At 41.4% G+C, this 13,409-nt stretch overlaps 1 protein-coding gene across 2 annotated transcripts in view; it reads right to left on the bottom strand.

Moving 5' to 3' along the window:
* The window catches only part of prex1 (phosphatidylinositol-3,4,5-trisphosphate-dependent Rac exchange factor 1), a 78,425-nt gene that overhangs the window by 52,268 nt on the left and 12,748 nt on the right, over window positions 1–13,409 (bottom strand). For both annotated transcript variants that reach the window (XM_087833522.1, XM_087833523.1), the window contains exons 2-4: window positions 8,664–8,729; window positions 8,366–8,488; window positions 1,656–1,760 (exon numbers count right to left, since the gene is read on the bottom strand). In XM_087833522.1, coding sequence (XP_087689648.1) covers window positions 1,656–1,760; window positions 8,366–8,488; window positions 8,664–8,729 — 294 coding nt within the window. The remainder of the gene's footprint in view (window positions 1–1,655; window positions 1,761–8,365; window positions 8,489–8,663; window positions 8,730–13,409) is intronic.

A 13,409-nucleotide genomic window follows, 5' to 3' on the forward strand; every position in this document is an offset into this window, starting at 1 on the left:
TGCCGATAAACCACTAGTGTTTATCAGTGGGTAGAAATGTAAGAGATCAGTTTAGAGCTAAATAATCTCCTCGTAATACCCTTCTAGCAGGAGAAGTCTGTGCGGAGGGTTAGGCTTTTTCCAGTAGCATTTTTGATGGGAAAATGTGCAACTTTGGAATTCCACAAATTCCTAATGTGTTAAACACTTGCCCCTCGCCACTTCTCGCCCACACCGCCGCTCCTATACAGATTTTCTCATGCTTTCATTCCCTCTTATCTTTTGCTTATTTGTAATCTGCCTGCTTAAAAGCCAGAATTCCCTCTGCTCTTCATTCTGACCTCCTTCTTGCTTTCACTTCGCTTTTCTCTGTAGTCTTCCAATGCAATTAGCACTTACAGTTTCTGGGTACAATTTCAGAAGCTCCCTCAGTTGTGTGATTAAATTTGGATGGAAACTGTGTAATCCAGAAAAAAAAATCCAATGGGATTAAACATACCTGGGGGGGAAAAGCTAATGGCAATACATATTATACTGCCTTTAAATGACCATGAAATTGATTTGTAGCAGTAAACAAACTAACAAACTGACAAATGTAGATGCAAAACTTGAGTCTCTTCTAAATATAATTTTAAAAGCTTCCCATATTTTCTACGCCGGTACCTCACACACGTTCAAATCTCAGTGACTCCGTGTCGTTTCTGTTTTGCTGGTTGTTGCTACACCAAACATGTGAGCTCATCCGACAATTTGAGATGACAAAGCAGGTCTGACAACCACTTTAATACAAAAGCAGATGTTGTGCAGTGATTTTATTTTGGATTCGTTATTGTGGCGCTAGACCCAACCAATCAATTGTAGCATGACACGGCCAGGAGGAGGATGTGGGGGGCAGTGGCGTGGGGGTGGGGGGTGCAGTGCAGCACAGCAACAGCGATCCTACTTTTTCCCACTCCTGTGGGTCAGAATAAAACCATGGAAGCACACCATCAGGCAGTGACAAATGTGGGGCTTCAGATCTCTTGGCCAATCCCAGAAAGGCTGCCAACTCTCCACAGCTGGCTGGCCCAGGATCTGCACATGATTTCAGTGGCTGGACCCCAGCTCAAAGGCCTTCCCCCCTTTTCCCCATTCTAAAGTTGATTGTCCAGGGCCCAAAGGTGTCAAAACACGGAAACAGCTGGCAGTGGAAACACTACGAGACCAACAATGCATTAAAGTGACCTTGATACTGGTCGCATCCTGTCCGCACAGGAGGAAACATTTGACCTCATTTCGGTTTCTGCCCTTTATTCAAGTGTTAACATGGAAGTGGAGGTGATATGAATGAAGGAGAAAAAAAAAGGAGGCGGATGATGAAGAAATAAGCAAGATGAGGCTCTTGGGAGGAAAGAAATGTAGGGCAACGGAAGAAGGCAGGGAAATATACCAGCAAGAAAATAGGATGTATTATGGGACCAAAAAAGGATGCATGAAACTCATGAGGCATACAATAATGGAAACTTTTTTTTTGGAAGATTTTATTTTTTTATTATTAATAATTATTAGGAGAGAAGTTAGAGTCATAATGAGAAAGGGAAGGAACGCAATTAAATTTTAGAAGCAAGGCAGATTTGATGACTCGAGGAGCGTGCAAGGACAAGACAAGTCAGAGGAGAGGAGCACTGGTGTCTTACCAGTAGGAAGGTCCTTATGTCGGGGATCTTGTTCAGCTCCATGAGAAGCCTCAACGCCTTTTCATGGTTACTGCAGTACTCGCCGTATACTGAGAAACTGTCCCTCTGCAAAAAAATAAAATAAAAAAAACAGGTTCAGGGTTGTATGCCAGGGACTTTGTAGCCAATCTGACTAACTACTGTACACATGATCAATCTACCAAGACAAAGACACTTGACAGCAGAAACTGGGCCTTGAGTAGTAATGTGTCAACACACTGTTTATATCACATCAGTAAATGAAGCTACACAACAAAAAAATTTAGCAGAGCATTTGCCCCTCACTGCTCTTTTCTCCAGGCTTTCAAACAGGGCTAGTATTTAGGCAGACAACAATGCCGAGGGCATGCAGCTCAGCTGTCAGTACATCATCGAGTCATGCTGGGAACTCTCAGAAAGCAGCATGAGGTTTTGTTGTGATAAAACCAATTAGTTTAATAGCGCGTGCACACATACAGAGAACAACACGCTTTAGAACCACTTTTTTCTGTTGTAATGTAAATATTGGAGCTAATGGCGTGTGTCTCTGCAGCCATAAGGGCCGTCATTATTCTGTTCGTTATGCTTTGTGTCGTTACCCTGATGAAAAGTGACGAGTAAACAATGCATATGAAAAATGTTTAATTATTATTATTACAGGCGAATGACTCTGCATTTAAAAATCAACCTATTTTTTTATTTACAAATATATTAGATTTCAAGTTTAAAGGAGAGTGGAATAAGTCTTTCCAGTTTGGTGCAACATACACGGTACAAGCATGGCCGATTCAACAGAATTTGTAAATCATTATAACATAATGTAACGTAGTAAACCACAAGAAAAGAATGTAAATAAAATTCTCTTTATGGACCATAGTGTCCTGTAAACAAGTACAAAATCTCTTATCATGAATTACACACATATGATTTGAGAGTAGACAGACTGGTAAAAAAGAGACACATCAACAAACGCAAACTGGAAATATTGTCTTCTGAGATGACTTCAATTAAATGTAGGTGGTTTATAATTAAGTGTAGATGACATGGATTGCAAAGGGACCAAAAGACTACTGCAGAAATACTTTCAGAACTATTTCAATCGTGAAGCAAAAGCATTCATCGACATCCTTTGTCACACTTCTCTTTTCAAAAGTAGCATGCGTCATAGGGGAAATTAATAAATAAACTACATACAAGATATAACAGTTCCTCTTTTTTTTAAGATTATAGCATCACTGTGTAGCAATTCAAACACACACCCTAATGCACAAGCTTCTGTCGGGTTGCCATGTTCTTTTCTTTACAATACGTAATTCAACACTTGGGCTGGTGGATACACAGTGTCCTGTGAACTGCATTATTTAAGCAAAACACTGTAGACAGCAGCATACACACTGCATCACAGCTGAAGTCAAACTTACACCCTGTAGCTTATAAACATCTCATGTATTCTTGGGAGTTTTGTAGTAATTGGGATGTGAAACTTTGTGCACGGTGGGGCCTGATGTTGAGGTCTAGTGAGTGAAACCGTCACTTGAAACAGTCTTGTAAGTGAAATCCAAAACTGCAGGTGTGTGGACGCTACTTTCAGCCTTAACTGACGTGCAGTTGCCTGAAGGTGTTCGCATTCACATCTGGCCAGGCTACAATGCTGCAAAAGAATAAACAATACTTAGTCACTGATCTTTCAGATAACAAAGGCCTGCAAAACCAACTTCCTGTAGATGCGGATGTGCAAATCAACCATGCACGCGGTTTTGCTCCCACACACATACACAGCTCACCACTCAGTGTGCATGTGCCTGTTTTTACCCCCCCCCCCCCCCCCAAAAAAAAGACAGACAGCACCAGCCAAACAAAGCTAACAGCTCTTTTTATAGAACCCCTCTCTACTCCATCTTATTCCCTTTGACCAGGGAGCTGAAACTCTTTTATAGATGTTTACCACAAGTAGGCTGCACAGTGTAAACGGTGGGGATCTTTTAACCACACAGGGAGGACCACAAACACACCCAAAGCCACTTTTGGCAGGGGAGCACTGAACTACTGGGAGCAGCAGCTGGGTTGGCATATGGTGTGAAACCCCAGATTCTGTCAAACTGACTTAATACAGCACGCAGCTCAAGAAACCCTTTTGGTGTGCTTGTTCACACATACTGTATTCAACAGTGACACAGTAACAAGGGCTATTACTATTGCTTCTAACTCTACTACACATGCCAAGAGTACAAAAAGCCCACGGGGAAAGCAATGCCTAGAGTTAATTAACTGAATTAACACATTACTGAAACAGCACAACAGTAATGATAAACACTCACACACCACAGAGCAGTGACTGAATTTACTCCTGCTTTTGGCCTTCTCAATGTTTTTTTTTCCTTTAGTTACTCAGATAACTAGATGTCTTCTAGATTGCTATAAAGCAGTGATCAGAGCATCGTAGAGTCACTGCATCTTGTGGATAATGTACGGTTATAGCTTCTGAGCTGCTTTGGGATGTCCATCCTAACTCCAACCTCTATGCAAATTCAATTCAATTCAATTCAATGTTATTTATACAGAGCCAGATCATTATAAAAGTCACCTCAAGGTTCTTTAATACAGAGAAGTAATCAATAATAGAGAGAAAACCCCAATCAGACAACCCCCTGCCTTTTAAACAGGAAGCAGCTGTGGCATTAAAACAATATCAAATTCCAAACTCACATCATAATAAAACTATAAGGCTGTACTATGCCCATTTGCCCTATGCCCACTCTCATATGAATTTCTTCACAATGTGATGATTTTTGTTGAATCAAAATCGAATCGCTTTGCGCAGCACAATGGGAGTTCGTGATTCTGTTTGCTTTGCGGCTTACTATTTGGCAAATCTTGCTTGCCTTGTAGATTTATCAGTTATCTGATACACTGATTTTCAGTTGGGCTGTGCTGAAGCGGCCTTTCATGTTCTGTGCTTGGGCATTAAGTCCAACAAGATCAACTGAACTGTTCCTTAGCTCGCTTTTTCAAGCCCACAACGGTCAAACAAACTGGATTTGGGGGATTAAACATGCTGTGTGAGTACATCCTATAACTAACTCAGCATTGTTCAAAATGTTCAACAATGTTTTGTTCTCCAAAAATATACATACTTCGTGTTAGGCTTCATAAATCGTCCGATTGAAACGTGAACAGCATAAAATTTAAGAGTTTAAGCATAGGAAAAGTAGCAGCATGACCCTAACCACCAACTTAAAACATCCAAAGGTCTGCTGGTCTGCTGCCAGGTAAAGAATATAGAACAGAATAATTAGCAATCTGAAGGTGGTGTTAGGGAAACCACTGTATACCAGTTTGCAATGTATAACTATTTTTGCTCTCATTGCTATGTGCAATGAAACCCTTCTGCTCAACCCTTCTGCATGCCTCTGTGCAACTCCAACTATGCTTCTAACTGAGGCAAACTCTCAGGTATTTCCTTTCCTCAGATGACAACAACATAGTCGATTCAGGTACCTGTAAAGTAGCTTATAAGCCTAAACCGGCGCCAAAATGTGACGCTTTAATTTCTACTCCAAAAGACTGAAAAACATCACTTGTGCCCAGAATAGCGCAAAGATTTTGGGTGTTCCTTTGATAAACATAAGTCTTTATTTGAATCCTTCATCCCTGGAATGTTATTCTGGAGACTAAATGAGAGAGTAGCATCACACTGAGGAATCACATTGAGTCAAAGCAGAATGGGTGTAGTTCAGCGAGGTCAGAGCATGCATAATGACATGACTGTTGCTTCTTGCACAGCACTCGCATATACATTCCCCGAAATAGAGCAAATATTGACGTCTCTGATTTCTCCTCTGACATGAGTCACTTTTTCACCTCTGCACAGTTTAAATACAGTGATCTTTAAACAAGGGATTAACAACTCTGTGTGTGTGTGTGTGTGTGTGTGTGCATGTGTGTGTGTGTGTGTGTGTGTGTGTGTGGTCAAAAGAGGAAAGAGACTCATTCATGTTAGCCTCTAGTTAGTAAGGTAAATAATAGTTGGTCAGAACTGCACAATGTTTTATTTCATTCACAATTTTATGACATCAGTGTTTCGGTTAAAGAGATTTATTTTTTATTTAATTCGACATCAAAGAGTATTCTTTTTCTTTCTTTTAAAGCCTTCCAAACCATCTTGGCAACATCTGACTTTGAAAAGCAATGAATCTTCCAGTTTTTCATCCCTAGCTGTGAGTGGCAGACCTCCTTGTGGAACAATGCGGGGGGGGTTAATAAAATCCCAGTCATGGTGTTGACCTCTGATCGAGGTCAAGGGCCACGGCTGGAGGGTGCCAGACGGGGCCAGCCGATTGGCTGAGAGGTGTGAGTGCTGAAGGAGACAAAGGTCGTGGCTTGGTGAGGGAGGTGTAATGGATATGCAGCAGGAAAAGGTGGAGTGTGGGTGGCTCAATGTTTCAAGAGAAACGCGCACACAAAGAGAGTGGCAAATACTCTCACGCACGAATACATGCAGAGAGATCAAATAAAGATGAACGGGAACAACAGCAAGAAAACGCAAAGCATTAGTAAGGCATTAGTAATTCAGTATTCCTCAGTATGTCATTTATAAATCTAGATATCTACTATTGTTGCACCATGTACAGATATCACTGCTATATATGGTATAACTATGTACAGCTACTAGTTCACTGACAGTAATAATCATAATAACATCTGTATTTATAAGCAGCATACTTAGGAGGAGTAATGCTGTATAAATGATGAATAAGGCACTTGCTAATACCTTAGTAATGCTCAAAACATATTTTGCTTTGGGGCAAATCTTTGTTTTGTAATCATTTGGCTTTAGTCTTTGTGGATTTCATTAGCAATCAAGAAAATGCATGGAGTTATACGTCTTTGAAGCGAACACTCTCTGGTTTTCAATAAGTGCATTTTCTAGCTATTCATACCTGTTTCATTGTATTTGTATAATTTATAATGTTATAATCTTACACTATAAATGAGCAGAACAGGTAGCCGTTTCAAAATGTGAGTTTTTCCCCCCCAGTATTTATAGATTAACTGTCTAATCTCTTCATTGAACACACGCCTCCACCGACTAGTATAGCTGCAGCTCCCATCTGTCCAAATCTTTACAGACAATTAGCACAACTTCCAGATGGGCAAAAATTCCCTTTGCTATCAAATATGAAATATGGTTACAGTCCTCCCTGTGTTGAAAACGTCCAGAAAAGTGTTACCGCAAAACATCATGATGTCCTGGCAAAGTTGTCCTTTCCTGTGCTTCAGTCCGAGGGAGCTAAAAAAAAAGTCTCTGCATATACATCAGTCTGACCATGGAGAAATTAAAAAAGAACAATAAGCTCCTTTAATCAATTTCCCACACTCACGCTCCGTCTGACAAACCAAATGACTGTCACAGCTCGCACATGTGTGAGAACATATTCTGATAAGCCACTTCAGCAGCTTCCTGCAGAAGTTATTAAATGTCATCCACACTGCAAGCAGGTGGCAGATCAATTGCAACTGATTATAATTAATTATTATCAGGTTGTGGTTAAACTCAGTGAAAAGCCTTCAGTTGATCCAAAATGCTGGAGTGAGAGTACTGACAGAGAGCATATTTCTCCCATACTGGCGTCTCTTCATTGGCTCCCTGTTAAATCCAGAATCAAATTTAAAATTGTTCTCCTCCTTCTTATAGAATATCAAATAATCAGATCTCAAAGACCTCAGAGTACCCCCAATCACCCCAATAGAGCACTTTGTGTTGAACGTTTGAACTGATCTGATTGCGAGATGATTTCACCAAAAACAGTTGGTGTGTTGTATGGACAGAGACTGGAGTCTAAATACAGTTATCAGCCACAAAATCTGCTGCGAAGGCAGGATTTATTAATTGTTGGGTTTACTCTTTGGAAAGTCACCAAATACTGGCTGCAGCTGGATTTTTGCAGCTGGATGGAAAAAATGTCACTCTGCCTCTGGCGATACTGTCGTGTAGGTTGGTGGAGCAGAGCCCTGATAGAATACCTAGGTGATGTATTTAGTGCCTCAGTGAAAGTAAAGTCAAGATAGTTTATCAGAGAGACACAAACAGAGACCCAGAGAAGAAGCCTGAGATTGAGTGCTACCAGCAGAAGCATTGTCCCCTCTCTGAGTGACACACCATCTCTTCCTCCCCGGACACAGACCCTTCTTTGTTTGTTTCCTCAGGCCAAACGAGTTCAAACTGAGTGGAGCGGGGTGGGTGGGGTGCAGGATTGTGCACTGGGGTTGCAGAGTTGAGAAGAATATGGAGGGATGGATTCGTAAAAAGTAGGAGATGTTAGCAAAGACTGATGTAGAGAAACTGAAGGAAAACAGACTGTTTTTGCCTGACAGGATGCAGGTCAGTTCTGTGAAGGCGGAAAACGCAACGGGTTGGGTGGGGGTAGAGAATGTGTATTGGTGAATAGGGAGTCCAGGAGATGGGAGGGGTGCTTCATGTGAGAAAGAGAGCATTAAAGGGTATTTCCACACAAGGCTTTGCACGCTTTCCCTGCATCTGTGGTTACGGGCATTCCATGAAAAGAGCTAATGTGTGTATCTGCATGGAAGAGGCATTCAGACATCCAGCTTCTCCTATAAGCATGCCTACGAGCTTGTGCCTGTAACAGTGTGCAGTTTTACGAGAATCTCTTTGTGTGTCCTGCACTTACAAACTGAAGGAACACATGCCCCAGTGCATGGTGAGGCTGAGGTTCAGGCAACAGGCTGTATTCCACTGCAGACAACACCCCCTGGTGCAGCTTAAGGATGTCCTCGATATTGGAAAACAGAATCTATAAAATGAGAGGATGATGTAAAAGGAGGGCATATAGCAAAGAAGGGAAGGAAAAGAGGAGACCACAGAGGAGCACAGAGATGAGGGAAAGGTAAAGACATTAGTGACCAATTAGCATTTTCACATGGACGATTTCTGACATTTTGATATTTGCAATAAAAAACTGGCCATACCTTGACATGTTCAGGTGAGAGACACTGTTGGTCGTCTGGAGTTTGTCTGATTCTGTGCAGAAATGCCTGTGGAGGAGACGAACACAAAACGGGTTTAAAATGTGCCACACTTTACTGTCAATAAGGCAGTAGCTAAAGCATGTTCATCAGACATGTCAAAATAATTTTACATCGTTGATCTTAAGTGGGTCAGACCAGGGTAGCTATTAAACAATGTTCTTTATTAAGAAAAACTAAGAAAAGTTCTTTATCAACAGGAAAAGTTGCAAAACTTAAATTAAACACTCCTTTACATTTTCCAAAACTGTCCAGTTCAACAGCTTATAGTCTTTGTCAGACAGATTCTGCCCCCCTAGCCTTATGTTTGATACCCCGAATGTACATCTATGAATATATATATAAAAATGGAGGAGAATATCTGGAAATCGTTAGTCTCTTTAGGTTTTCGTAATCATGCACCGTCACTTGTGCATGCAAAAAGTGGTCTGGAAGTGGAAGTCCAGCTTCCCTCTTGGGACTGTTTTAAATTTAGGATATAGGTGATCTTAGCTTTGAGGAAACAGATACAGTGCAGACAGATTCATTGCATTAACATAACCACACGAGCCTTTGAACAGAAAACCACATTTACTCTTAAATGCTTCATGAAAATGTCTTTTCAGGTACCAAACAGACATTTTGGGGCTGTTTCATTGTCCCTTGGGTCTAATAAGACAAGACGTGTTTTCCTTTTACACTTAAAGCCTCGCTGTATGGATCCTAAAGCGCCTGAGCATTCAACTGTAAGACATCCTCCAAAATGAACTGTTTCACTGTTGCAGTGTCTACGCACAGCACTACACCAACATGGCTCATAATAAGGCTCGTGTCAAGTTGAGCTTTGCTTGCGTGTGCAGCTCAGTTTTTGTGTGTGTTGGTGCCTGCCAATCAGATCCTGACTTGGGGGAAAAAAGAAAAAAAAATGGTGAATAGAAGGGAAGTGAATCTGCAAACAGTTTCTTTTATTCTCTCTTCCCCATTTCTCTGTCTATTGCCCTGTGTCTGACAGGCTTAACCTGCCTCAGTCTGACTGCTCTTCAGACGCCAATACTGGGATATCAGAAAGGAGATATGCATCCCTGAACCGACGAATAAAACTCTATCCTGAAGCCTACTTCATCAACCCGGCTCCTGCTGTTGTGTCTGCCTGCATTTCATTGCCTCAGATTTAGAAATTGATAGCTTTCCATGTGAATCAAGGGTGTTACAAAGAAGTCCTGGTTTAAGTGAGACTACTGCTCTAAACAAGAAGCCTTCGCCCGATACTTTTGGTAGAAAAGTATGACACCATGATCCTTATGCATGCCAACAATGTCATGTTAAAAGGTGCCGCTTCTACGTGTTTGCTTTATGGTTCAAGTTGTGAGATCCAGTGTCAACCCAAACACGAGCACAATGGATCAATAAATAATGCATGATTCTAGTAAAAAAGGTTATAGGACATTATCACTAACAGTGCCAAATGACAATGCAATAAATGTTTCATTGCAGGTTGCAAAGCAATACTTTCTTCCATCCAAAGTTATGGTTAAAGATAGACAGCAAACACAGATAGAGAGGAGGAAAACACAGCATCTCTGGCTTTTGCAGGGATTAAACTGAGGATTGGTTGCTAAATGCATTTTAGCTTATCTGGTATAGAATTGTATAACACTTTGCTTTAATATCACCCCCTTAGCAAAATATGTCTATGATCTAAATGCATAATCAAGGGGAAAAAAGATTTTAGCTACAGCAAAATATTGACTAAAGACACAAACATTTTCCCTATAAAATCTCTAATAATCTGACCACCAGCACTGAGTATGGGCTGCTTTTGATGCTCAGTACTCAAAATGCATTAAACATTCAGCATTAGGTGCAATCCGACGCCAGAGTTGTCAGGTTGAACATGCTCCACTAGAGAAAATAGTCCCTATGAAACCTAATGACACCTTTGTAACACAAACTGCCTAAATAAATACATATGTTAAGTAACAGGATCAGTTTTTGTAATTTAGGTGAAGTGTGTCATTTATAGAAAACCTTTTCACGCTCCCTGCAGTTCCACATAGCACCAGTTACAGAAAGTCACTTCCCATAATTAAAGACTGACACTCCTAATCAGACGTTCGCTCTAAAGACAGAACCCAGCCAACCAAGCAGTCAGGCAGCAATTTTATAATTTCCTCTGCCTTTTTTTCTGTTTCTGCCTCTCTTTACTAGCTTTTGCGTAAGTCGTACCAAAAATAGAAAGCACGGCTCCTCACGGCAGTGAGCTGTGACCTCGCTAATTAAGACCAGTATTAAAGGGAAGCGGTAGTTGTCATGTTCTCGACTGTTTTTTTGTTTTGTTTTTTTTGGGAGGGAGCTGATTGCGCTTGAGGCATACACTAATTAAATCTCCCATATGGCAGCTTGTACCGTGTCCACACTGTAGGAGTCACTCAAGTGAGAGATTGCTCCCCAGCAGAGGATACGAGACAGGCAGGAAACAGAGCTTTTCCTCAGTCGCTTTCAGACAGGGTTAGCGCTGAGTGAGGGTGTGGCGGGTGAAGAAAAGAGCCAAGGAGGCAAAGGGTGAAAATAGAACAAACAACAACGAGCAAGGGGACAATGGTGGAGGAGACGGTGAGGTGTAAAGTATCTGTTATTCATGTATTCCTCTGTGACAGCTACCATCCAGGCAGGAATCACTCCTTTAACAAATGTGCCACACAGATGTGGTGAGACAGGACTCAGCAGGGAGGATGGTAGGAAGAAGGAACAAAGAATTCCTTTCAGTCAAAGTCTAACCCCAACAAGGACAGTCTCCCCCCAGAGTTGTATTGGCTGTCTTCATTGTTCCATCACAAAAGAAGACAGGTTTATTTGGAGAGAAAATTGGCTCTCTCCGTCCACCATCATGACTAAGGCAGGCTACAGGGAAGCCAGAATACAGGACAGTGCAGAGCATAAACTGAGCATGCACCCCAAGCATGTCCAAGTTTACTCAAACTGAGACTTTTACGCAGTTTGTACAGTAATTGTTTTCAGCGCGTGATTGAAATCAGAAACAGGAAATTGCCCCAGAGAAAGGTACTCTGGGTGTAATTGGAAATGTGTTGACATCTGATGGACAGCAGTTCATTGTGCGCAAACAGCCAAGTATCATAATTGGACAAACCGCAGTCTGGGCTTATTTTCATATTTGGCTATTTATTGGGCCTTTCCACTAATGACCACCAGAGACTGTAACTTCCTGCCAGTCATGCTCAAGCAGAAGTTAGAGATACTCTGACATCATTTGTTTTGACTTCCTCTGCAATCGAAATAACTTGATATATGACAAGTTATGAATGTTATTGGCTTTGTCACTGTGAAAGATCCAATATTTCTCCTTCTATTGCGCTACCGTAAAATAAGCAGATGTGACTGCACTTTAAGAAAACCCTCAGCATATTACAAATCATGCACGATTTGCATAGAGAGGACAATATCTCAGAGCATTACGCACATGCACACAAACTGGAAATACGATACGTATATTGACGAGACCCGCTCTTTCCACAGCACGCAGTTAAGCCAGTTGTTTACGAACACTGTAATTCTACTCTACACCACTGTGTGCAGTTGTTGTGCTCATTACTGCTTAATTACCAAACTCAGAGACGGCAAGATGCGTCTGATGGTCCTTGTTTACTTTCATATCGCCATCTTCATCTCAGGTGACCTTATCTGTCTCTTCTCTGACATCAGCACGTCATCATCAGCAAGGCGAGGCATGTGTGTGTCTGTGTAATCCTGTTTAGTGGAGGATCAGACATTGATGAATAATATTTGCTTGACTGATGAACAACAACAATAACCCTGCCTGCACTGGCTCTGGCTGACAAGTCTGTGTTTAGATGTCTGAAATCTGAGTCAGTTCACTATGAATTTGATGGAGATGGAAAAGGGCATGACGGTGTTTCAAAAGCTCCCCAACAAATCAAAAACAGTAGGGGGATGAAAAGAGGGAGTGCAGTGTAGCCTCTCCCGCATTGGTTTTCCGGTGTAGATCGCATTAGATGGCGCACCTTGTTACGCTTCAATACCTAAAAATAGCAACGATATCAATCAGTGTGTTAATAATAGTTGGTCATATGGGACACAGACTCAGTTTTGTGATACTTCTGGACTCATAACAATGAGTCAGACTGGCTCGGAGGAGGGCTCAGCTGCAGCACAGAGCACAGCGAGGATATTGCACATGATGCCACAGGGGTGAACGGCAGTAAGGGAAAGCTGCTCGTGATGCAATCCCACAGGAGACAAGTAACACAACCAGAAGCTCCTTGGCAAACCACAAAGTAGCTGCCAAGCACACTGATGCAGCATTATACCCACTGACATTTCATTATGATATACACTGGAAACTCCAACATCCTCCATACAGGAAGTAGTTGAAAGTCATTCTCAAAGTGTATCATCATACTGTGAACACATCTTTGTTTTTTTTTGATTTTTTTATACATATATATGAAATTCTTGGCAGTTAGACATTTAAAAATCCACACTGCTGTTATGCAAACCTTTCAGTGTCTCTTATTATTTTGCTCAAGTTTTCTTTACTATTGCTCAATCATTATTAAAAACTCTTTTTGGGGTTTTTTCTCCCTATTGGGCCTCAAAAGCCCACAATGCTTTTGAAAGTACTTAGAGAAACTCACTGGGGTTGAAACTCACAATGATGAGAGCAATACACAG

The sequence above is a fragment of the Neolamprologus brichardi genome, chromosome 20, assembly GCF_056152115.1.
Source record: "Neolamprologus brichardi isolate AB-2024 chromosome 20, ASM5615211v1, whole genome shotgun sequence".
Lineage (NCBI taxonomy): Eukaryota > Metazoa > Chordata > Actinopteri > Cichliformes > Cichlidae > Neolamprologus > Neolamprologus brichardi.